The 24,646-nt window shown below is 32.2% G+C and overlaps 2 protein-coding genes across 4 annotated transcripts; one reads left to right on the top strand and one right to left on the bottom strand.

The window, feature by feature from the left end:
* Positions 1-1,221: 1,221 nt before the first annotated feature.
* LOC117107840 (MICOS complex subunit Mic19-like) lies at positions 1,222-7,716 on the bottom strand. 2 transcript variants are annotated; one of them, XR_004445296.1, is made up of 8 exons: positions 7,564-7,716; positions 5,873-5,927; positions 5,557-5,588; positions 5,196-5,288; positions 4,957-5,027; positions 4,029-4,164; positions 3,165-3,255; positions 1,222-1,846 (listed from the first exon to the last, which is right to left on the bottom strand). XR_004445296.1 is itself a non-coding variant. In XM_033249630.1 (7 exons), the coding sequence occupies exons 1-7, from the start codon at positions 7,621-7,623 to the stop codon at positions 3,217-3,219; spliced, it is 486 nt and encodes a 161-aa protein (XP_033105521.1). In that variant the 5' UTR covers positions 7,624-7,716; the 3' UTR covers positions 2,264-3,216. The 2 variants fall into 2 exon arrangements, 1 of the variants encoding a protein (XP_033105521.1); XM_033249630.1 differs by lacking the exon at positions 1,222-1,846 and having other exon boundaries at positions 2,264-3,255.
* LOC117107839 (protein-serine O-palmitoleoyltransferase porcupine-like) lies at positions 7,702-20,539 on the top strand. Of its 2 annotated transcripts, none has more exons than XM_033249627.1 (13): positions 7,702-7,812; positions 8,734-8,977; positions 9,609-9,807; positions 9,917-9,960; positions 10,798-10,979; positions 11,783-11,889; positions 12,618-12,743; positions 13,658-13,758; positions 14,252-14,328; positions 15,198-15,261; positions 15,779-15,861; positions 17,215-17,322; positions 17,589-20,539. In XM_033249627.1, exons 2-13 carry the CDS (start codon positions 8,740-8,742, stop codon positions 17,688-17,690), a joined length of 1,431 nt encoding a protein of 476 aa, XP_033105518.1. In that variant the 5' UTR covers positions 7,702-7,812; positions 8,734-8,739; the 3' UTR covers positions 17,691-20,539. The 2 variants fall into 2 exon arrangements, with proteins under 2 accessions (XP_033105518.1, XP_033105520.1); XM_033249629.1 differs by having other exon boundaries at positions 7,715-7,781.
* The last annotated feature ends 4,107 nt before the right edge of the window (positions 20,540-24,646 follow it).

Below are 24,646 nucleotides of genomic sequence, written 5' to 3'. Positions count from 1 at the left end.
ATTATATTAAAGATTTTATTCCAGTTCATGTTTTGTGTTAAAAAAATAATTTTCAATGAAATTCTATAAAACAAAATAATTTTAATTAAATGATTCATAACAAAATGAACTATAGAACAGAATGTAGTTTTGAGGTCAAATTTATTTTATAGGTAAATTTATTAAATTTCTCTTTATTAGTTGCTAACCATTATGTCTTTCTATAAAGAATTCTTTCAATTTGTGCAATGAACAGATAGAATTATAAAATCTAAAACATGTCTAGTTGACAATTGGTTCTGCTGTAGAGTAACCTACTACTATACCATTCCATATATGGAAACAATGTATTAATTACATAGACAAAACTGAATTATCATCCTTATTTATAATTAATATATACTTCTTGTAGACAAACCCTTTCCTGTTTTCTTTAAAGCATTCACAAAAATTATAACCATTCTGTTTTTCATTTGGCAGAGTATTTGAAAAGTTTATAAATATGTTCAATGCCTTGCAAGCCCTAAAAAAAAATATACTTGTATGTGAATCATTTAACAAAAATCTATTTTGAAGGTTTTTCTTATTTTTTTCATATCTTGATTTGTTGAACTAAATTGTCAGGGATTATAAATGTTTTTATGCATCATTTATTTCTAAATTTAGGTTTGTATATAACCAAAGTAAATTGTTTGGTAATTTGGGGTTATATGATATTGAAAAACATTTTGGTGTAATGAGGACTTTGAAAAACTTCAACTGCATTCTCGATGGGTTTTAATTAACTTAATTTTACTCCACTTACCCACCTTCGTTCAATAAGTATCTACTACTTTTCTTTTATACAATTCTTTTGTAAAAGGCAAAATGAATTTGATTTTTTTTTTATAGTTTGAAAGAAATTCAAGGGTATCTATCTGTATATGCATTATATTTTATTAATATTACAATCATATCTGTGATTTTACTTTATCCCTTCCAAATTTATGCCATGACTAATCATCCCACCCACCCCTTCTGTAAAAAAAAAAAAAAAAAAAAAAAAATTTCCTAATTGTTTATTTGATTTGATTCATTCATTTACAATTTTTTTTTTTGCAATTATCTATGTAGGTGATAATGTTGTAATTGTGATGTCCTTAACTGGCAAGATTATTTGTTGAAATTGAATCAAGCCCTACATGCCAGTTTATTGAAAATGATATTAAAAGATGATTAAATCCAAAAATATAACTGCAGTTGTTCTTTTGTATGTGACTTCAAGCTGTTCTTTATTAACTTTAATCACAAAAATGTAAACAAAGCTGTAAACTTTGAACAGGGGGTGGGGGTGTCAAGGGCAGAGACTTGGGCTGCAACATCCGGATATATCTGGCAGGTTTGCTTTAAAAGCAAATTGACTCAAGACAACACTTCTGAGCAAAAGATAGCTTAAATGTTTATTTCATACAGAATATTATGTTAGATGCAACTACTGTATTACTGTATAGTCTTGTATTGAGCTTCCACCTGGCATTCACAATTGGAGTTACAACTTAGTATGTTTTAGTTCTGGAACAAAATTTTTATCAGAATCCAAAAGATCAACATATCATTAAGTAATTGTAAATCTAAACAGCACAGTATCCGAAATCCTCAATACTTAGTAATATGCCACTTGTCATTCATTCCCAGGATTGTTTCTTGTAAAATTCATAAACCTCATAATGAAAGTTATGTTTTATTCATCCTGTAGCAAAATCAAAACTTTAGTGCCAAATTGCTTCAAAACTTCAGTGTAGATTACTTGAAAACACCAGGTTAATACTATTTAAGCCAATACTTAAAACCCATTAATCTTATAAAATATATAGTACATCAGCAACACCTGTCTCTTATACACATCTAGATGTGTATAAGAGACAGGAATTGGTTATATATTAGCATTAGTTCAGAGCCTAATTTTTGGCAAAATCTTCTGAAATTCTTGGACAGAGATTTCTATGCCAAATTTGTGCGTGGAGGATATATTCCCCACACAGGCCTTACTTTACAGTCTGGTGCGATTATTACAAGGCAATGTACATGTTATAGGGTCCAGTGCAACTGTGTAGATACTATAATTGTCTGTCTTGTATCAAATTATTTATTTACTCGGTCATTAAACATATTTTTTACCATAAGTGCATTAATTTGAATTTTTTTTTGGCAAATTATATACCTGAAGTGATTTTTGAACTATCCCTGCAAGTATGGTCAATAAAAAGCTGACATTTAAGTTCACGTAATTTAGCTATTCATTATGTACCTACTGATGAATTCACTGGGTGTTTTTTCCCCTAAATTTTCTTTTCCCCACAAGGTGCTAATGAATCTCAAGTTGATACTTGAATCTATTATTACATCAATTGTTGTTATTGCTAATTGTTTCCATTCCATATTTTCATTGAATTTAGTTTTTTTGGGGTTTGTTTTATATTCCATTTATTTGTACATTGTCTTTTGTTGTGCAATAGCATAATTGTATGGAAGTGTAAGAAGACAGAAAAGATGATTAAATCCAAAAATATAACTGCAGTTGTTCTTTTGTATGTGACTTCAAGCTGTTCTTTATTAACTTTAATCACAAAAATGTAAACAAAGCTGTAAACTTTGAACAGGGGGTGGGGGTGTCAAGGGCAGAGACTTGGGCTGCAACATCCGGATATATCTGGCAGGTTTGCTTTAAAAGCAAATTGACTCAAGACAACACTTCTGAGCAAAAGATAGCTTAAATGTTTATTTCATACAGAATATTATGTTAGATGCAACTACTGTATTACTGTATAGTCTTGTATTGAGCTTCCACCTGGCATTCACAATTGGAGTTACAACTTAGTATGTTTTAGTTCTGGAACAAAATTTTTATCAGAATCCAAAAGATCAACATATCATTAAGTAATTGTAAATCTAAACAGCACAGTATCCGAAATCCTCAATACTTAGTAATATGCCACTTGTCATTCATTCCCAGGATTGTTTCTTGTAAAATTCATAAACCTCATAATGAAAGTTATGTTTTATTCATCCTGTAGCAAAATCAAAACTTTAGTGCCAAATTGCTTCAAAACTTCAGTGTAGATTACTTGAAAACACCAGGTTAATACTATTTAAGCCAATACTTAAAACCCATTAATCTTATAAAATATATAGTACATCAGCAACACTTCATAGCTTTATAACACCGGATATCCTCTCTGGAATCAATGGGACAATTGGTTAAGTTGAAGGTGACATTTCTTTTCTTGTCAAAATACTCTGAAAATAGAAAATCGAAATACTGTATACACATAGCAATACATTTTGGCATTTATATATCACTCCATGACTTAATGCTTCTATATGTGCTTAACATTTCTTAACCAGTCATTTGTAATAGTAACATTTTTCCACAAATTGCAATTCTAATAGCAACGAAGATTAATTAAATGGAATGATCCCTCACTGAACAAACAAGTTCAGCATTATAACATCACCCTTTGTCTATAATAGAAGAGTCCACAAAAGTATGAATATTTTTTACCTAAACTCAATACACCTGCATCACTCAAGTAAACATACACTAATGGTAGCAAAGCTGACATGGCCAACTTAATGAATAAACATTAATTTAAACATCTGTATCGCTAAGCATATGTGTACTAATGGCAGTATATAAGCTGATGTGGCTTATTTGTGAAGCTTTTAGTTTACTGATGATGACTGTGATACAGCTGAAACATGTCGATTAAATCTTGGTTTATTGCTTTTAAATTTGTGTTGTTTATTATTTATATCCTCTCCATCATATGGATCCATTATTCACGATTTGAATTACAACAATTATGTTAGGATGAAGACTGGCTAAACTTCTCAAAAAATGCAGAAAAGCTGAAGCTCATCTCATTTTCTTGAACAATTGTTAAACATTCAGTGTTTTTCCCAAATAAATTCTCCACTCTCTAAGTAATATTTCTACATGTGCATAATTTAGCAGAGTGGATATAAATGTAAATAAATGATGACTAATAAATATAAAGCAAATTACATACATTTTGTGTGTGTTGCACACATGCATTAAATGCTTTTACTTCCTCGGAACACTTAAGAACTTGCTTAGGGTTTGCTTGATAACAATCTAAAACTGCTTGCTGTAGCTTTTCACAAATTGGCACAAACCTTTCCTTCCTATATAAATAAAAACAGTTCATATAAACCATTATCTGTATAGACTAAGTGACACAGACATTGACATATCTTGGGGATGCGAGGTGCACTCCCTAGGAAAGTTGGTTTCCTTACTCACGCTCCCCTCCCACTGGAAATTTGATGAGCAAAAAATTACATTCAAGTACCACAGTAATAAATCAGCTAATTTCTGAAGGTAGCACCCCTCACGTTCCCCTTTAGCCCCCCTTCCTGCAATTTCAATACCCCTAAATACACTACTAAACTCAGACACGAGTTATGTGCTACAGTATAATACTTCAACTATTATTAAATTTTGTGGTGAAGGTGGGGGGGGGGGGGCTGAGAAGGAAGGTTCTTAACTATAAATCCCCTATAAATATATTACCTCAATGCATTTTGTTTTTAAATGTTTTCATTAATTTGGTTGTGTGGTGGGAAGTGGAGGATCCAGCACTTTGGAATAGAGAGGCCCAGGGAAGGCTTTCACAGATGTCTAGACCACCTCAGCTGCAACCATTATTGGGGCTGAGGTGATTATAGCACCTCTAAATGGTTGGAAATGGCACTCTCATACCCAAACTTCATAATAATTTTCCTTTTTCTCCATTAAAAAAAATAATTTAGGGGAACCTGGTTCGGCTAGCCTCCCCAACCCCAACCCACCCTAGAATCTGCCAATGGTGGTGATGAACCAACATGTTGGTACTGTTACTAATACTAACAGAGTAAAAGATTCTGGATGTATTTTACTGCAGGTGAATATTGATATTTCAACCAACCACTACTTACATAAATTTTGCTTCCACGTTTTCTGCAGCCTGGTTAAACTGCTCTGATGTTATTTGAGCTAAATTGGCATTCTAGAAAAAAATTAAGCAAGTGAAATATCCAAATTCTGATTTAATTTATTCATCATCATGATAAAATTATGAAATGGTAAACAACCTGCCGAAGATAACACAAATATTGAATATTAAACAATAAAAATATATAAACAAATATAAAATATGAAGTATAAGTACCCTCACCTTTTCCTCTGCATTGCGTAACCTTTCTCTCCAATGTTCCTCTAATTGCCGTATTCTTTCCTTCCATTCTCTGTCACTATGGCTATGTTCACCCTTAAACAGAAAGTTTTGAAAAATTAATAAAAATTTTTACAAAATATGGTAACTAAAGGTAATAAATTTTGTCCCATACTAAAGAGTTTGTTTTATTCGTTCACATATTGGGTGTGATATGACATCACTAAATCTAAGGCTCTGTTCACTCAAGAAGCGTGCCCAGCTGGCAGTGCATTAACAGTGTGTACACAGATTTAGATTTGCTAATAAATTATACGGTATAGTGAAGCAATGTGTATAATATTTTTTCGGGCTTTGTCATTACCTGATGGGTTTCTGTAAATCCTCCATGTTCATCTGTAAAAAAAGAGTAAAATTAGTTCACTGAAATGTAGCAGAGTATATATTAATTGCACAGATGATACCTCAGAAACTAGCTCAAATTTGCGTAGAAAATCGGTAGGAAAATAGGTGCGCAGAATCGTAACTACAGCATAATACATTGGTTATGTTAAGATTAGTTCAAAGCCTAATTTTCAGCAAAATCAGCGCATATATCAGCCCTTTGTTTTCTGAAAATGTGGACAGATTTCATTCAGTCTAAGAGAAATGAGAGACAACAGTATACAATTATACAATACCTTCACTGATACCCTGAGAAGACCGGATCATTAATTTTAATACATTTTCTGATATCTGGGGGGAAAAAATGGTAAAAATATTATATTCCAATTTTATTTTATATCATTTTATTAAGTACACATTGGAGCAATTGGTGCAGAAGTTTGGAACATACATTTTATTGCATCATACATAGACCCTAAGTTTTGGCCTACAGGGCAAGGGTAGATAGGTGACCAGAATGCTGGTCACTTTGGCCTAAAACCAACTCAGCCAAAACTAATTCAGCCAAGCCAACACTTCGGACCAAAACCAACCCAGCCCAAACCAACTTGGCCCAGAACCAACACCAACTCAGCCCAGCTGACACTTCGGACCAAACCTAACTCGGACCAAACCCAAATGATACGGAATTACCCAAATGAATAGTGATCGCGTTTACCCATTACCCAAATGACAATTCAATTGAATTGAAATTAAATATTGATAAAACTATTAAATAATAATACAGTACACTCTAGTAATGATAATGATAACAATATTAAAATAATAGTAATTAATATTACTATATATTATTATTATATTATTATATATTTATTACTATTTTAGTAGTATTATTATAATTAATATTTATAAGCTTAATATTACTTTATTATTATTATTATTATTATTATTATTATTATTATTTATTTTTATATTCTCCAAATTTTTACTAGGACCATTAATTATTTTTTAGTAGAATCTTAACATACCTTTATTAAATAATGTATATTTGTAAGAATATACACAAATATTACGGATTTATTCAAGTACATTTAATTCAAACTGGCTACACCCGAAAGTGTTTTCAATTCACGATGGTAGAGTTTAAAAGTAAACTCCAGGTCTACTGTTATTTGAGACTGGCTACCCCAACGTTTTTTTAATTTTTAAAATTTTTAAAATTTTAAAAAATAAATCTAGCACTTTGGAATTAAACAGGTTCACTAATGTTACTTCTGGTAAATATATTTTGGTAAACTGTTTATTTCAGACTGGCAGCACCCAATGATTTTATGAAAAAATTATCGCAATTCAGTTTTTTGTGTGAAGATGATTTTATTAATAAATACACCATTATGAATGAAAAAAAAAAAGATTAATAAAGAATATCAAATCTATCAAAATGTTATGATCGGCGTGGAATTCTGTATACAGTATTTCAATTCAATTCATAACATTTATTATCCTTTTGTCGTCTGGGCCGAGTTGTTTTTGGTCAGAGTTGTCGTCTGGAGACTGGGCCGAGTTGATTTTGGTCCGAGTTGTCGTCTGGACCAAGTTGGTTTTGGTCCGAGTTTGCTTGGGGCCGAGTTGGTTTATTCCGAGTTGTCGTCTGGACCGAGTTGGTTTTGGTCCGAGTTGACTTGCGGCCGAATCGGTTTGGTCCGAGTTGTCGTCTGTGCCAAGTTGGTTTTGGTCCTAGTTGGTTTGGGATGAGTTGGTTTTAAGCCGAACAGACCTGCTACTACTAGGGCCTAGGCCTACAGTACTCACTCAGGCTGGCCTGGTCCTAGCCTTCTCTGCTTGAGCCGGTGCCAGCTAGGCCTATGATGCTAGAGGCTTCCAACTAGGCTAGCCTAGGAGGAGGCCTAGCTAAACTGTAACCTGGCCGAAAGGTAAGTCTACAATCACATCTAGTAAGTATTTTATGGTTTTCAATCAATATTACCGTTATTGCACCATCACTTTCTTCTTCTAAAGTCACTGTTCTGCTGTTATTTCCACCCATTTTGCAAAACTTCTGTCGATGCGCAGCTCTACGGGTTCCGAATGCTCCCACTTGACCAGGGTCGAGTCTAGTCGACGGTAGCCATCGGGTCGAGCTACACGGACGAATGAACACACACGGAGATATAAAAGAGAGAAGAAGGCTGACGTGTGCCACGTGTGAGAAGAAATTATTTATTATTAACTAGAGGTAGGCCTGCAGTATTTACAATTTAGCGGGGCATAGGCCTTGGACAGATTACGTAATTGTGTAAATTGTATCATAATTACATTTCAATCCTAGGTGGTCAGCCTAGGTATGTAGCCTAGGCTAGCCTAGCTAGCTAGGCTAGTGGGGTTGGCCCTTAGGCTTAGTTAGCCTACCACCACCTAGTGTAGCAGGAGGCTGGGCCTTTAGGCCTAGCTTTTTTACCCTATGTAGGTATAGCGTTTCAGCTAGGTAGATAGGGTCTAGGTTATGTAATTTGTATTTGAACAAATCAGTTGTTGGATGGATTTATAAATGTGAGGTCTCACTACAAAATAAGTCTCATCGTCAGAAAATCAAAAAATGAGTTTAGGCCTATATTATATTTTAGTTGATCACATTATAAGCTTTAATTTGATCTTTGAATGGCTTCCCTAGGATAAATAGATAGCATATATTATACTGTTATTATTCTGTCTCTTATACACATCTAGATGTGTATAAGAGACAGATATACGTGTATACGTATATATATATATTTATTTATTTATATTTATATATTTTATTTATATTTATTTTATTTATACTTATATATATACGTATATATATATATGTATATATATATATATATACGTACATATATATATACATATATATACGTATAATATACATGCGTATATATACACACGCGTATGTATGTACACGCGTATGTATGCACACGCATACATACGCGTGCATGTATGCGTGCACGCATCCATGTATCATGCATAGGAACGTTGACGCCTGCAAGGCTCTGGTTATTCTGTAATAGTGCCACTGAACACTGCATTATGCTGTGGATATTGGCCTATGCAAATACATGTTGCTTGATTTGATTGATTGATTGATTGATTAATTGATTGATTGATGCAAAAATTCTTTCAGCCGAAAATGGATATGTTAGATTATGGAGAATATGAAGGCGGAGATTATCCAGATGATTTGTATGGTATGATGGAAGATTATGGTGACTATGGCAACTATGATGACTATGATAATCAAATGCTGGAGCCACCCACGTATTCGGAGCTTGTGACAGAATGTATGGTACCAACATTGCAACAGGGAGCTGCTATGATTTCCCATCTTGTGTTCTTTTGCATAAGCCTCAATGTTGTTTCTCAATTTGGTAAGATTTTACAACAATAATAAGTTTAGACTTATGTCTTATTTAATTATGTTCATATTGTTTTTTTTTTATTAATGCCCCATAATTTCAACCTTGAAAATATTTTTTGTTATGGTATATTAATTATATATTTGTTTATTAGTTGAACAATATTGAATAAGTTTGTATAAAATGACTCAGATACATCCTGAATCAAATAGTTACAGTATATACTCGCGTATAAGGCCACCCACGTATAAGACGACCCTTGAGTTTAAGAAGATTTTTGGATGAGTTTTCTATGTCAGGCTTATAAGACGTATACTCCCTACTTTTTCTACTTTTTATGGTCTTGATACTGCATCTAGCTGGCTAAAACGGATTCAAAGTTAATCTTCCAAATAATACCATTTTATGAGTTTTTAAATGTTCATAACAATCTTATTTCCCCGTATTTAACATTGCGTTCATTCATACTAACATTTAGTTGTGTCATTGCTGTAGTAAATTTGCGTGTTAAGGACAATCCGTACATAAGTTAAACATGATTTTAGAAATCTAAAATTTGATGACTTCCAGTATTTTGATCGTAATTTTCTACCTTAAGCCTTGACTTATACGTGAGTATATACGATATGTTGTTCATTTGCAGGTGTTCCGTCCACGCTTTTACACATCCTATCAATAGCAGCTGGTTTCACAAGCGTTGCCATGGTATTCGAGAATCTGATCGTTCATATAATCTACCTGTCTGTGTTGGGGTATTTCTTGCTTCTCATCATGTCACTCCTTGAAGTGAAGAACAAGGGTGCTTTTCTTGGTGTAGCTCTCGTCTGTTACCTCATTTTCTGGTAAGTCAATATCATTTGTGTTCCTACATAGCATATATTATACTGTTATTATTTGTTTGAAAGTGATATTAAATGTAGATTAATGGCTAATCTTTTTAATTTTTTTCAGGGAGTTTTTTATTGCTGATCCAAAAGAATGGCATCGGATCAGAGGTGTGTTTAGCATTTTGGTATATAATGATAATGGTAAATTTAATGATAATGGTAATATTAATGATAATGGTGATATTAATGATAAGGGTAATATTAATGATAATGGTTAAAAAATAATGGTAATACTAAAGATAATGTTAATATTAATGATATGGTAATATTAATGATAATGGTGATATTAATGATAAGGGTAATAGTAATGATAATGGTTAAAAATAATGGTAATATTAATGATAATGGTTAAAAATAATGGTAATATTAATGATAATGTTAATATTAATGATTAATGGTTAAAAATAATGGTAATATTAATGATAATGGTAATATTTATGATAATGGTAATAATAATGGTGATATTAATGATAAGGGTAATATTAATAATAATGGTAAAATTAATGGTAATATTAATGATAATGGTAATATTAATGATAATGGTAATATTAATGATAATGGTAATATTAATGGTGTTATTAATGATAATCGTATTAATGATAATAGTAATATTAATGATAATGTTAATATTAATGACTTTAAATAGTAATGATAATAATGATGATTATAGTGATATTGGTGATGCTCATGATTCTTCTTATTATTTACTTGAGAATGAAAACATATAACATTATACTAGCCCCAGGTCGTAGCTTGATCCCATAAGCATAACTCTGCTTGATTAGGCCTAGCAGAAAGGTGCTAATTGCAATTCACTTCTCCCAGTTTACAGAATAGAATGACCTTGGTTCAAATTTTGAGGCAGAATTTCTCTCTTGATTAATTTTGCACAAACAGACTGAAAATTATTTAACATTTATGGTGCAACATTTCTTTTGTCTCTAGGTGTTCAGATGGTTCTTGTTATGAAGCTAATATCCTTGGCATTTGATCTAGACAGTGGCGTGGTTAAAGAAATGCCAGATATTATCGAGTTTTACAGCTACGTCTTCTTCCCAGGCACTGTCATTTATGGCCCCTGGATGAGTTTTTCCACCTACACCAAACTAGCTAACATTCCATTAGTCGTAAGTTACTGTCGTAATATTGGCCTATACAAATGTCATGACATCCTCACTGTTGTCATCACCATTGTCATTGTCACCATTATCATCATCACCACCACCATTTTCATTGTCACCGTTATCATCATCACTATTGTCATTGTCACCATTATCATCATCACCATCATCATTGTCACCATTATCATCATCACTATTGTCATTGTCACCATTATAATCATCACCATCGTCATTGTCACCATTATCATCAGCACTATTGTCATTGTCACCATTATCATCATCACCATCGTCATTGTCACCATTATCATCATCACCATCGTCATTGTCACCATTATCATCATCACCATCGTCATTGTCACCATTATCATCAGCACTATTGTCATTGTCACCATTATCATCATCACCATCGTCATTGTCACCATTATCATCATCACCATCGTCATTGTCACCATTATCATCAGCACTATTGTCATTGTCACCATTATAATCATCACCATCGTCATTGTCACCATTATCATCATCACCATCGTCATTGTCACCATTATCATCACCATCGTCATTGTCACCATTATCATCATCAGCATTATTGTCACCCTTATAATCATTACCATTGTCATTGTCACCATTATCATCATTACTACTGTCATTTTTTTAGCTTATGACAGACAGTATACAGGTTTAGTTAATGTTTCAAAATTGTTCTTGAAACAGTCTTTTTATCAAATCAATTCATCATTTGAATCTATCTTATTTCTAACCAAATGGAGATGCATAATAACATTGTCCAAACATATTTTATTAACTTCTAGAACTGGAATTGGGTTGTAAGTTTGTTTGTCAACTGCATAAAATCAATGATGTGTTTAGTGATCTCAACCTGTATAGCTACAACTTTGTTTCTCACCTATGAGTACAAGTAAGTATTTAATCATTATCTGGATCACATTGTACAATAATGTTTTAAATATTTTTTAAATTTAAGTTAAGAAATTGATTTATTATTAGATAATATACATTAATATAACATTTATGTTGGAACCCATCCTTAATTTCTGATTTTTCCTCTTCATCCTTTCCACCAAAATACCTAAGAAATATTTGTTGAAGTTTGGAACTGTTGTTTTAACTTTGGAACTTGCTCGACAATAATCTCAAAACATGTAAATGTCCTTCTCAATTCAAAAGAAAATATAAAGAAAAGTTTTTCTCTTAATTCCATCAACTAACTGAAATCCGTTCCTTCGTGGTATATGTATTTACTTTTTTTCTTTTCGTTTTTAGCCTTGTGTCTTAAGGAAAATGCAAATAATATTATTTAAATGTTCTGGGGGAAACACCTCATAAGTTTTTACTTCAGTTTCCTCCATTTCTTGCAATTTATTCTGAAGACATTATAAGCACTGTTAATTTGTATTTGGTTTATTGCCAGAAATTAAGTTCATTGTATTTTATTGTATTGTATTTGTGTTTACCTGTATTTGTTTTTACCAGTGTTTGTGTGGCAAATTTCTTTCTGTTGTTGAAGTTCGTTCAAAGATTGCATAAGTAAATAAATGAAATAATCATGCTGAAATAGATAGATGTACATATAATAGTTAAATTTTACTATGTTTTAAATCCATTTTTTTTTTCACTTTCTCTTAGGTGGTTGCATGCTTACCGTGATGCGCTTTCATTCCGTTTTAGTCATTATTTCATCAGTTATCTATCATCATTAACATGTATAGCATCAGGGTTAGGGTCAAAGTCAAATAGTGATTCTACAACTTGGTAAGTTGTTTAACAATGTAATGAATTATAATCAAATTTGAAAGTATAATCAATGTTATTATAAAGTATTTGAATCACTAATTATATTCTCTTGCCTGAATATTTAAACAGTTTCAGTTGTGTTTAAGGTCATTCAAATATCAATAACCTGTTAAAGTAAATAGTTACTATAGTAACTACTATCTAATATCTATTGGCTATGTTCTCACACCGCTGCTAACGGTTAGCAAGATCCTGACACTGCTAACCGTTAGCTGCCGTGCGTCCATGCGCGAAAATCCCGACTCGGATGCCAAAAATATAATAATCAAATCACTGGCCAATAAGAAACTGGAAATTGTAAACGCGTATGTGTGATTGGTTGATGATAGAAAGGCCCTCAACTTGCTAACCGATAGCGCTTGCTAACCATTAGTGTATCCGGATACCACTAACCAATCGGGCGTTCTCACGCAGGTGCTAACGGTTAGCTCCCGATCTGGATACTAGGTCTTTCATGAGAACCAGGCTTTAGTTTCCTGCTGGCTATTGAAAGATTTCTTGACTACAGAGAGAAGGAAAAGTTCAACTTCTTAAAATATTTGGAAACAGAGTAAATTTTATTAAAGTTAATGGTTTCTATTTTTATATAATGATCTTCTCTGAATGTTCACAAAGTAGTTAAGACTTATTTGCATTTAATAAAGGTCAAATAAACTGTGGAATTTTGACAGAATCTAGCTTATTTATCCTAAAGGTTAATAAACCCCAAATTAAATGCATCCTCAAAGCTGTTTGATGAATTATTCAGGAAAATCTTTGTACTATATTTATTTTCATATTTAAAGGATATCTATTTGTTTTTCCAATAACATAAAAAGAATAATATAAATCAAATCAATTTACTAAATTATCTAAATTGTAAATTTTTTTAGGGATTATCCGGTCAGTAAACCATCGTTTATTGAGATTCCAAGGTCTCTTGTGGAAGTAGTTACCAATTGGAATTTACCTATGCATATGTGGCTCAAAACTTGTAAGTATCTGGTAGAGAAATGAGTCACTTTTTAGATTTTGTAATAGAGGGAATTTAAAGTACTTGTTTATGCAGGTTTCATGGTTTATACAATTTGAAAGACAAACTATTTTTTGTGTTATACTAATCTTGAACCAAATCTTGAATTTCAGAATCTAATGCTCAGTTGTATTGTAAAATTCAATAATGTATCATAATTAATATTATTTAACGCTGTATATAGTAAATTAAATAGAATTTAGTATTTGTTTTTATTATGTTCAAGTAATTTGTATTACTGTTGTAAAAAATGCCTAGTTTTGCCAAATTCTGCCCCACACAATGGTAGAAATATGCAACTGAGAATCCAGTCTCATACTCTTACTACAGCATCATGATAATTACTTAATAACAGTGATTACCATATTTAGCATATAGAGTTAATTATACTTGTCTCAGAACTGGATGCTACAGTACTTCAATAATTAACATGCTATAAATTTACATCTTTCAGATGTTTTCAAAACCACCAAACAGTTTGGCAATTTTGCAGCAATCATAATGACGTATGCAGCTAGCTCACTACTTCATGTATGTAATACATTCCATTTTTCATGCTTTTTTTATACCTTGTTTAGAGAACCCATTGCCTGCCAATAGTGATGATTTCGATTAAAAATAAAATTTTATTTGTAGCCAGTTAGAACACCTGTCACCACGAAAAAATGGAAATTTCAGAAAAAAATAAAAGTTTTTCTTTATTTTTATTATACCTGCCGCTGCTTTGAAATCTCCAAAAATAAGATGTTTAATTCGTCCTAATTATATAAATTTAAAACATTTTAACCATCCCATTACTACACTGTTTGCATTCAATAATAAAATTTTATTTTTTTCCTCCTTCAGATGTTTTTGACAAAATTATTTGCAAAATAAGGTTAACAAGATTTTATTTTTTTTCCGCCCTCCTCTGACGATCTTTACGAAAATAAGTTCGCGAAACAAGGTATAAAAAAGTCTTGCCATATCTTACACTGACAAATTAACGATAGTTGAATATTAATATTTTTATCTTATTTTTCAAGATATGATGAGCTATGTTTCTTTTCTACATGTTGTGCATTTTAAGTTAAAATTTGTGATGGTGAATGTAATTTGTATTCAGTTAATATGGAAATTTTTAAAGGTGATGTCAAATAATATTAATTTATTGTCTTTCTATGCGATAATGCTCAAAATATGTGCAATTTTTAATCCTCTTTAGCAATACATAGTATAAATAATTTACTTGTCAATTTATTACCATTTCTCTACTCTAAATTGTTTATAATAATGATGAATTTTAATGTGTTGATGACTTGAACATTTTGTAGGCACTGCATGAAGATACTTGATAAACAGTACATCTGTCGATTCACAAATATTGAAATAATTATTACAGTTTGTTATTTTACTTTCAGGGTCTTAACTTCCAGCTTGCTGCTGTTCTGTTGTCATTAGGAGTGTATACCTACATTGAATATGGTATGAATTATAAATACTGTACAAATTTTTTTGTAAACCAGCTATATCACTAGCTCTGTCTGTCTTCTTATGATAAGATAAACTTTATTGTCATAACCACAAAACAAGGTGAACATATGATTAGGTTTCCTTGATACTTAACTATAGAAAAATACATTATGAAATAAATTTTAAAAAACAAAGATATATTGCACTTAATATATACATGAAAGACTGAAAAAAATATGTACAGTACAATTTACTGTACAAACTACTGTCTGAAATGTTGAATTCTTGAAGAATGTTCACTTGAAGAATGTTTCACTTGACGAATGTTCACTTGAAGAAATTTGAGGAAAGTTCACATGAATAATGTTCATTTGAAGGATGTTAACCTAAAGAATGTTTTATTTTTCACTTGAACCAATGGAAGAATTTCCTTTTCAGTATTCATTTTAAATCTTGCGTTTTACATTACTAGTATATTTTTATGCTATTATAACAGCATTTTTTACATACTTATTTTTTTGTTATAAAGTTTTGAGGCAAAGACTTGCAGAAATTTTCAGTGCGTGTATTCAAGCAAAGCGCTGCAAGAAGTGTGAACACACGTATAAATCGGTGAGTACTGTACAAATGCTCAAATAAGTGCTGCTCTCGAATAAGCGACACCAAACATGATTTTTTTTTGTTATGCGCCGCTCTTAAATATGCGCCACAGCACTTAATCGAGAGTATATATTACCCTGTGTGTAACGAAACACTTTGAGAAACAGGGTTTTGAATACAGTGCATACAATGTAGAAAAATCTGTCTAACTCACATCAGTAAAATTCCTCTCTCTCAACATGATAAACTTGCTGTTGATCTAATGCTGCAATGTGATGAGGACAGTGTTGATTCAGTGCCCCCCCCAAGTTTCCAATGTTGGTCCTGTGTTCCCACATTTTTACAAGATATATCTTATGATAATGCTGATTTGCAGAATGAAGTTGTTCATAGTTGTTTTACAAACTCACAATCAGACACTGATAAAAAAGGTGTGAGTGATATTAAACAAACCAAGTATCCTGAAATCAATGTGGCCCATTATTGTGCGGGAAATGATGGAAAGAGGGTGTATGACAAAAAACAGGCATATGCCATTTTTCCGACACAAAGTACAGTGCAAAGTAGCACGCCATCTGAATTTGGCACACTACATAAACCCAAGTCGCTAAAGTTATGAAAGTTAGAAAAACTTCATATGGTTGGAAACTTCAATCATAACGCGAGGATATTAACAGAAGGCAGAGGGACACTCATTGTTATGCGACGTTCCAATCAAACAGAGGTGGCAGAGGACTACTTACCATGCATCCACTGCTTTGAATTAGTAGTTGAAAGCGAGTTATGGCGACATGTTAGAACTATAGTGTTAAAACTGATGAAGTCAAAGAAGAAGATGAAAGTCAGTGCAGCCGATACAGTCGTTTCAAAATGCAAAACGCTTTTGCTGGGTGCTGCAACTTCATTAAGGAGTATAAGAAACTTAAGAGGGAAGTTCTTTTTAATATGAAGGAAGATGAGGTTAAGTCAATACTATTGGATGATATCATTTTAAATTTAGGTTCTATACTTTAGTTCGGGTGAAAGTAAGAGGCACTACATTCATGAAAGCTATTACAGTACGCAATTTTTACCCAAGTCAAATCAGCTTAAAGCCAATAATTATGATGTGTTTCATCCTGAAATTGGTAAGTGTACTTGATTTTAAAATGGGAAGCAACTTTTTAAGATCAAGCAATTTTTTCAGATCATTAATGATTGTAGATATTTTGAACTGGATACTGAATATCAAATTTTATTCGATAATCATTGTAAATTAAATTACTGTATTGGATTGGAAGTTCTGATTTTTCATTTTCTTATGAGTAACATGATATCTTGATGAAAAAAGACATGGTGAGTTATATTCTCCATTTCTTTTTCCAGTCAAATCTGTTTGTAATTATGACAAATTTATTGTTTGGTGCCCTCGCTATGTTTCATCTTGCTTATCTTGGAGTAATGTTTGATAGTGATCATGAGAAAGAAGAGGAGGTATGTAAACACACTACATTAAAGTTATTATTGTTTACACATCATGTCTTAAACATAACAAATACTTGAAATTGGCACTTTATAATAATTACTGTAAATTAAATTTTACATTTACAATGTCTTTGCAACACAACATAGTCTAACTAAGCAGTGTTTGTTGGGCAGCTTGGTTATGATTGTTTATGCTCAGTTCTGTCCACTTTCTGAAATTTTATGTGACAAAATATTTATTGTTAATTTTGTTTCCCCCTTTTTTTCTCTTACAGGGATATAATATGAGTCATACTCTTGGAAAATGGTTTGATTTAGGTTTTGTGAGCCACTACATTGCCATTGCAACCTACATCTTCTACTGGTTGATAAAATAATGATAATAATTGCCTGTCACTGAAATCTGGAGGTCCATCAAAGGAACTTGACTTTTTTGATAATTTACTGCATTATGGGATTGCCTTGATAGTTACCATGGTGACTGTTGCCATGGATAAAAGTGCCTTATAAGCTGTTGTAGCAATGACAGTAGAATCACATAGAGATGTGCATAACTTGTACATGAGTCTGATTATAACTTCATCATTGTATTACCATTACCATTCATCATTTTATCATCATAATATCATCACAGTCATAAACACCATATAATCATTATTGTTACCTTCGTAATCATCATCATCATTATTATCATTATCAACTTCATTTTTTAAATATAATCTGTATTTATACCGTTTAAGGTGTCTTTTACAATTATCAACATTTTCACAAGTGCACAAACAGTATGCTAGCGGGGAGAGGGTATAGACAAATTTGTAGACTTACATATGTAGGAAAATGTTGATTCAAAGTAAAATACAATATTTTGAAATAATAGAATTGATGACCAATTATAATGCAAATATGGCTATAATATACATTTCTATGTAACCAAGTACAGTACTTTAGTTGACTTCATAAAAAAAATGGAGAATGCTTATGCAAAATCAAAATTTATTATGTACACTTTCAGACTGGAGGGAGGGGGTACGGAAAAAGAATACTGTTTTTACATTTCAGAAAATATTGATAATTATGAATAACCCTTAAACTGTTCAGTAAAAATCTGCAGCTCTCCCACAGGGCTCAGGCAAGACTTTATTTATACCTTGTTTAGTGAACCTGCCGACTGCAAAATTGATGATATCAAATAAGAATAAAATTTCATTTTTGGCTGATTAGCGCACCCGCTATCACAAGAAAGTGGAAAAAAAATGTTTTTCTTTATTTTTATTGCACCCTCCACTGCCTTGAAATCTCCAAAGATAAGATATATGTATAATGTATTTCTTCCTAATTATATAAATTTGAAGCATTTAACCATCCTATTTTACATTCACCAATAAAATTGTTTTTTTTTCTCCTCTGTCTGAATGATTTTGGCAAAACTATTTTCTAAACAAGAAAACAAAATTTTATTTTTATTTTTATTCCACCCTTCTCTGATAATCTTTAACAAACTAAGCATGTGAAGCAAGTAATAAAAAAAGGGTGTTGGATATGTTTTCCAAAGCCGACTGGAAATACAATTATAATTTATAAAATCACTTTAACAGGTATTCACTTTAACCATGTGCCTGTTATTTTTTATTGAAATGCTCAGTATATTTATTACAAATGTGAAATGTTTGTTAAATGTATTGTTTTTAAGTGGCCAATGGCCTTGAAATGACAGATAGGTTGATGGGAGCAATTAATGTTGTTGGCCAATCTTAATGTTGATTTTTTCTGGCAAAACTGGGGGGAGGGGGTTGGGTGGCAAGAAAATATCTGTAGAAAATTACTCCCCTTTTCCCCTGTAGTGTTGCCACTGCTGCTCAACAACAGAATATAAATTGGTACCTGGGAGAGTGCAAATGTTATGCAATAAAATTATCTGAGGTCTGTCCACACTGGTCTGTCCGCACAGACATTTTTATGTGATTTTCCCATGTTTGTCATATGACATCCTTATGTCCATATATGGTCAAATTGCACAAATATATCATAAATATTTATAGGGTGGACAAACTGTACATAAACTGAAATGAGTGCCTATTATTGTACAAGACATTGTAATTTTATTATTCCTAGATGTTTTACATATTACATTTCAATTAATGTATGTCTTTCTTGTTAGATTTCTTTTCATAAATCATTAACAATTTTTGTTTACCATAGTATTACCAAAGCATATTAAATGTTTTTAAATGTCATTAAATGAAGCTTTTTAAAAAGAAATCCTGCTGCTTGATAGGTGGCACAATTTAAGTAATAAACATAATGTAGTATGCCATTTTCAAAAATTTATATTTTTTATGTTGTGCATCAATACATTTTCTATTACATGTTTTCTTATATATGTTGAAAATTTTGCCTTTGAATCTTAAAATGTATTTAATTTTTGTTTATTGTAGTGCAATTTTTAAAATTCTGTTGATCATGCTTTTGTTGTGTTATAATGTTTAATTTAAATATTTTCATTTATGTTTTTTTTTTTTTTCATAAAACAGTGGATTTCCAATATAGCAATACTAAAATAATGAGTGTTTACTCTCATTTTCAGAAACTACTTTATATAATAAAGTATGTTGTACACTACAGTATAACCCCTCCACTGGAACACTTATATATTAAGGGAACATGCCTATTAAGGGAAGTCCCCTATTAAGGGAACACACCTATTAAGGGAACTCCCCTATTATGGGAACACCTATTACGATATAACCCCTATAAAAGGGACATCCCTATAAATTGAACATTCCTATTAAGGTAACACCCCTTTTAAGGGAACACCTCTATAAAAGGAACACCCCTATTAAAGGAACACCCTATTAATGGAACACTCCTTTTCAGGGAACACCTCTATTGAGGAGACATTTGGCTGCGAATTTAGAGAAAATATACTTTATTTACATTACGACAAACCCCTATTCAGGGGACTTTTCTTGCTTCCTACGGTGTCGGAGTTCTGTATTCTAGTTGTATAATTTCCTTGGCATAGACGATAGTTTTGCTTAATAGGTTATTGCAAGGTTATAAGCAATTTTTCTAGTTTGATAATAGTTTATTGTAGACCTAGAATATATATTTTCTTATTAAATATTTAATTGATCAAATATTGACAATTGTAAATGTTCTGTCTTGCAGACATCAATAGTTACAGCAGAATTTGTCAATTCTCATTAAATACTTGTTTGACAAAATAGATCATTTTGAAGTTTTTAATTCTTCTTTAATACAATCTGCCGTACTGTGCTCACACGAATATCGTGATTTGCCATTTATAAACACTATGATGGTATACCCAAATACACTGTATAGGCAAATTGCAGTTATGAAACGAGTTCACAATATATTTTGATATTATTCGTTCTAATGCTTTCCAAAAGATATAATACAGGTCTCCCTCTAATTAAAGACCGCTTCCAATTGAATACCACTTTTCTGTGGTCTCAAATTCACATATGTCTTTTATCTTTATTATGCTAATTAGAAAGCAAAGCTGCGAAAGACCATTGAAAATTGGAGGGAGAGATGTTTTAGAATATAACAATACTGTAGGAAACAAATAGGCAAAATTTACGTCAGATATTGAATCTTATGCCATAATATTTAATTCTAATAATTCAGTTCTATTTCATAATTAATTATTATTAAGTTAATTAATGAGGAAATAAAATTGAATTATAATAGACTTAAATATTATAGCATAAGATTCAATTTCTTACGAAATTTTTGCCTGTGCCACCATCAGCAAAAATATTCTGTTTGAAACTAATTCCGATGGCCTAACTGGAAGGTATTCTTTACAAATGACATTATATTCAACGAATTTATTTAATGCAAAGAGTTAAACCAATGACGTAGTATATGACGTCATACAAGTATTTAATAGACGTATATAAATAGTTATAATAATTAATATAGACCTACATGCGCTGCCCAAGTTGTTATTCTTTATTGTTACACTTAAAATGATAATTTGTGATAAAAACTGAGAGCGCGTTATTAACAGTATCTTAAGTGTCGTCTGCCCATCAAATAATGACACTCTAATGGCATGTCGTATCATCAGAAATGAAAGAATTTGGTCTGCGCCGGAGAAGTCATACTCGTTTGCGGACGGGTCGCGATACAACGTTCGTCTGTTGATCATCTTCACAGTTTCTCGGTTGGTAACAACGGTGTTTTAAATCGAAAGGAGTATTTGAATATAATAATACCAAATCACAGCTGTTGTGACTGCATTTATGTTGATGCCGTCTGAAATATGATCGTCGGCCGTTAATATATTTCTCCGTCGTGTGCTACGGCGTTTGCGTGCACGCTTCATATAGTATCGCGTTACTAGCTATAAACAACCGATGTATTTGAACTCTCATCCCGACTCTCATTCGTTAATATTTAACCTAGACTTTTCATAGGATGAAACGCCTTGCTGGCGTGTTAACGTGGGAGGCTGCAATCGCATCATGAATTCTCTGAAAACACTTATTTGCTGCGCTGATTCTATCCTTATTCAGCTTTGAGGGACTACTTAAGCACGGAGTAACTCAGTTAATACACCACTGTCAACGCCGTGTCGTTTTTAACTGAACTGCTATGGTTGATTTAATACATATTGTATAGAAAGAAGCCGAGATATCTAATGTGGAAATTCATTATAGGCTTAAGCCTGTCACGTCGTCCGGTATATTATAATAATTGTTCATCGCTGGTAAATTCCAAATGAGATTACTACCAATTCGTTAGTCATTACTCAATTAACAACAGGGATACTAATTAATACGGAGCTATTAGAGATCAGTTGTTGCTTTTTCGTGGGTAAGCTGCTTACTAGATGAATATAAACCATTCATATTGTATGTGCACTTGTGTTTGTAGATGAAAGTTTCTCGACAATTGTGTATTTATTCGTCATATTACAAAGAAAACTGATATATAAACGCTTTGTAATTTGAATGATGGTGTGGCCGGTTATCGCTATCGTAGGTGTGATCTTCATTTTATTTATTATCATCATGTTTTTACGGTTGTGCCATTATGTACGGCGCAACCCACAGCAACACTGTACATTACCATGGGAACTAAATTTGGACAACGCGTCAAAGGCAAAAGATACTTCATGCCACGTTGACGTCTTCTCCCCCATCCCGTTCAGCAAAGAGACAGGAGGAGAGTTTAGTGAAGGGGAACCAATTATGATTGGTCATAACATAGTATGGAATGTATACGATTGAAAGAAAGCACGTTGACGACAGGAATTTAGCCGAAACCTACTTAAGTTCGCTTAAGTCCGCTTATCAACATCAGCCGAAATATCGGTATTTTTCAAACATGATCGCACGCGCACGATAATACATTACGTGGAAATTAACGTGAAGAACCAGTGAATGCATTCATGAACCGACACGGATGGTTTTCGACGGTGGTAGAGTCGGTATTTCATGTTTCAGAATGTTTTATTAATTTCTAAGACGACCGAATTGATCCGTGTCGATTGTTTGAGCACGGAATTACCGATCGAGGATCAGAAAGTCATGTTTTTAACATTTATTTATCATGTTATAGTATGGTTTTCATTGTGATACACGTTCGTTTTTAGGTGGACTAGTGGAGAATTGTGTTGTTCAATCATGTGGCGATGTAAATCATTTTTATGCGTCTGTTCTTACATTCTGTTGAACATTATCAATTTTCTAACGCGAGATATTATGACACCACCATCCGTATACGCATGCGTATGTGGGATTTAGTCGTGTTCACAATGTGCATAATATTACATTCTGTCTGAGAGACAGTAATCCAATATCTTTAAAATTAAATCTAATATTGGTGGCTAATATTTCATAGCCGTCAGAAGCATTTTGCAATTTTAAGAGCAGCATATCATTAGTAATGAAATGACAGCGATTTGAAGGGGAAGGGTGGAGTGATTTGGTTTTTTTGTTTGTTTTGGGGTTTTTTTGTTTTGTTTGGGAATGTACTCTTCTCTATTACGAATTTAGAATGAAAACTTTCTACAAAATAAATAAATAAATATCGGGTCCCTCTGCGTTAATAGTAGTTTACAATAATTTTGGAACCTTATAAACAGTTAAGCCTAAGCACACTCTTATTATGCTAGTCTTTAAAATATCGAGATGTTTCCAATAAGTGCTTAGGGTTTGATCTTTACGGCGGTGGAGTCGAGTAAAATAATGTTTCCGTTCTAGCTCGCAATTAATTGGCCGTATTCGACGGGTCGTTCTTCGTTAAACCACGCCCACCTGCGCAGTGGTAAAATCCTACTTAACGAAGACGACCAGTCGAATTGTAAACTGGTAAATACTCGACAAAACAAAATGGCTGCATGGTTACCGCGATGCACGCTGCGTAATCAAGGCTGCTTCGGATTGTGGCAGTATGGGTTTTTCGTAAAAAAAATGTTTTCATCCAGTTTTTGAATTCTGTTAGCCTACAATTATTTTTTGACTTTAAAGCGGGTAAATATTGTAATTTTTATTTTCTGAAATTTAATCTAAATTATATTAACGCAAATGTTGTTGCTAAACTGACCAATCGGCCATTTTTTTCACGTGCATAACTCAACGCTGATTAACGCATTCTGGTTACGTTAATTTTCGTTGTCATCGAAGTCTATTTTTTAGGCATGCCAAATAATATTTAATAGTCTGGACAGGTTAGTGAGATGATACTTGGCCTATTTGTTTATTGTTAAAATTAGTGAGTGGATGTGAGTGGAAAAAAAATAGAGAGTAGTACAGCTTTTTGTGTTTCTATGTTTTTTGTTTTATGAAATGTTTCTCAGTTTGTTATTTTCTTTGCTGGGATCTGCGGAGGACCATGGTTTTTATCCCTGAGCAGTCCCTCAGGATAAACAGTAAGGAAAGAAAGAAAGAAGAAAGATGTTATATTGTACGGTATAGGCCTATCGGCTATTCCATGTATCTACATTAATGTTTGTAAAATTTAGCATTGAACGAATGTTTTCTATTTTTTCAATTTGGAATCAAATTATCGTTGTCATAATCCATTACCTGTTGGAATCTACATGTTTTTTTTGCAAGGTTTTTGTAAACGTTTAATTCGAATAGTGCTGTTTTTTAAACTGATGTAATCAAACATATTTATCTGTACTGTATATACAAAATTATTATATATCACAATAAACATACGGTAATGTTCGTATTATCTGAATTACGATATCTATTACATAATTATCTATTTTCTTGATAGGTTTCTTTTATTCAATTTGTATATATATATATACACACATACGCAATATTATATACAGTGCTTATACACATCT

Source organism: Anneissia japonica, unplaced genomic scaffold (genome assembly GCF_011630105.1).
Source record: "Anneissia japonica isolate Jap-2015-1 unplaced genomic scaffold, ASM1163010v1 scaffold288060_len1141017_cov207, whole genome shotgun sequence".
Taxonomy (NCBI): domain Eukaryota; kingdom Metazoa; phylum Echinodermata; class Crinoidea; order Comatulida; family Comatulidae; genus Anneissia; species Anneissia japonica.
Note: the sequence above shows the minus strand (reverse complement) of the source record. Positions and strands in the feature narration are given on the sequence as shown.

Bases quoted from the DNA above. Each gene is read 5' to 3' on its own strand.
- LOC117107840 (XM_033249630.1), bottom strand. From the start codon at position 7,623: ATGGGTGGAAATAACAGCAGAACAGTGACTTTAGAAGAAGAAAGTGAT. The intron at 4,165-4,956 runs GTAAGTAGTGGT...TTATTTATATAG, and splicing joins AACGTGGAAGCAAAATTTAT to GAAGGAAAGGTTTGTGCCAA. The intron at 3,256-4,028 runs GTATGTAATTTG...TTCTATTTTCAG, and splicing joins GTGTGCAACACACACAAAAT to AGTATTTTGACAAGAAAAGA.
- LOC117107839 (XM_033249627.1), top strand. From the start codon at position 8,740: ATGGATATGTTAGATTATGGAGAATATGAAGGCGGAGATTATCCAGAT. The intron at 11,890-12,617 runs GTAAGTATTTAA...ACTTTCTCTTAG, and splicing joins TTTCTCACCTATGAGTACAA to GTGGTTGCATGCTTACCGTG. The intron at 17,323-17,588 runs GTATGTAAACAC...TTTCTCTTACAG, and splicing joins ATCATGAGAAAGAAGAGGAG to GGATATAATATGAGTCATAC.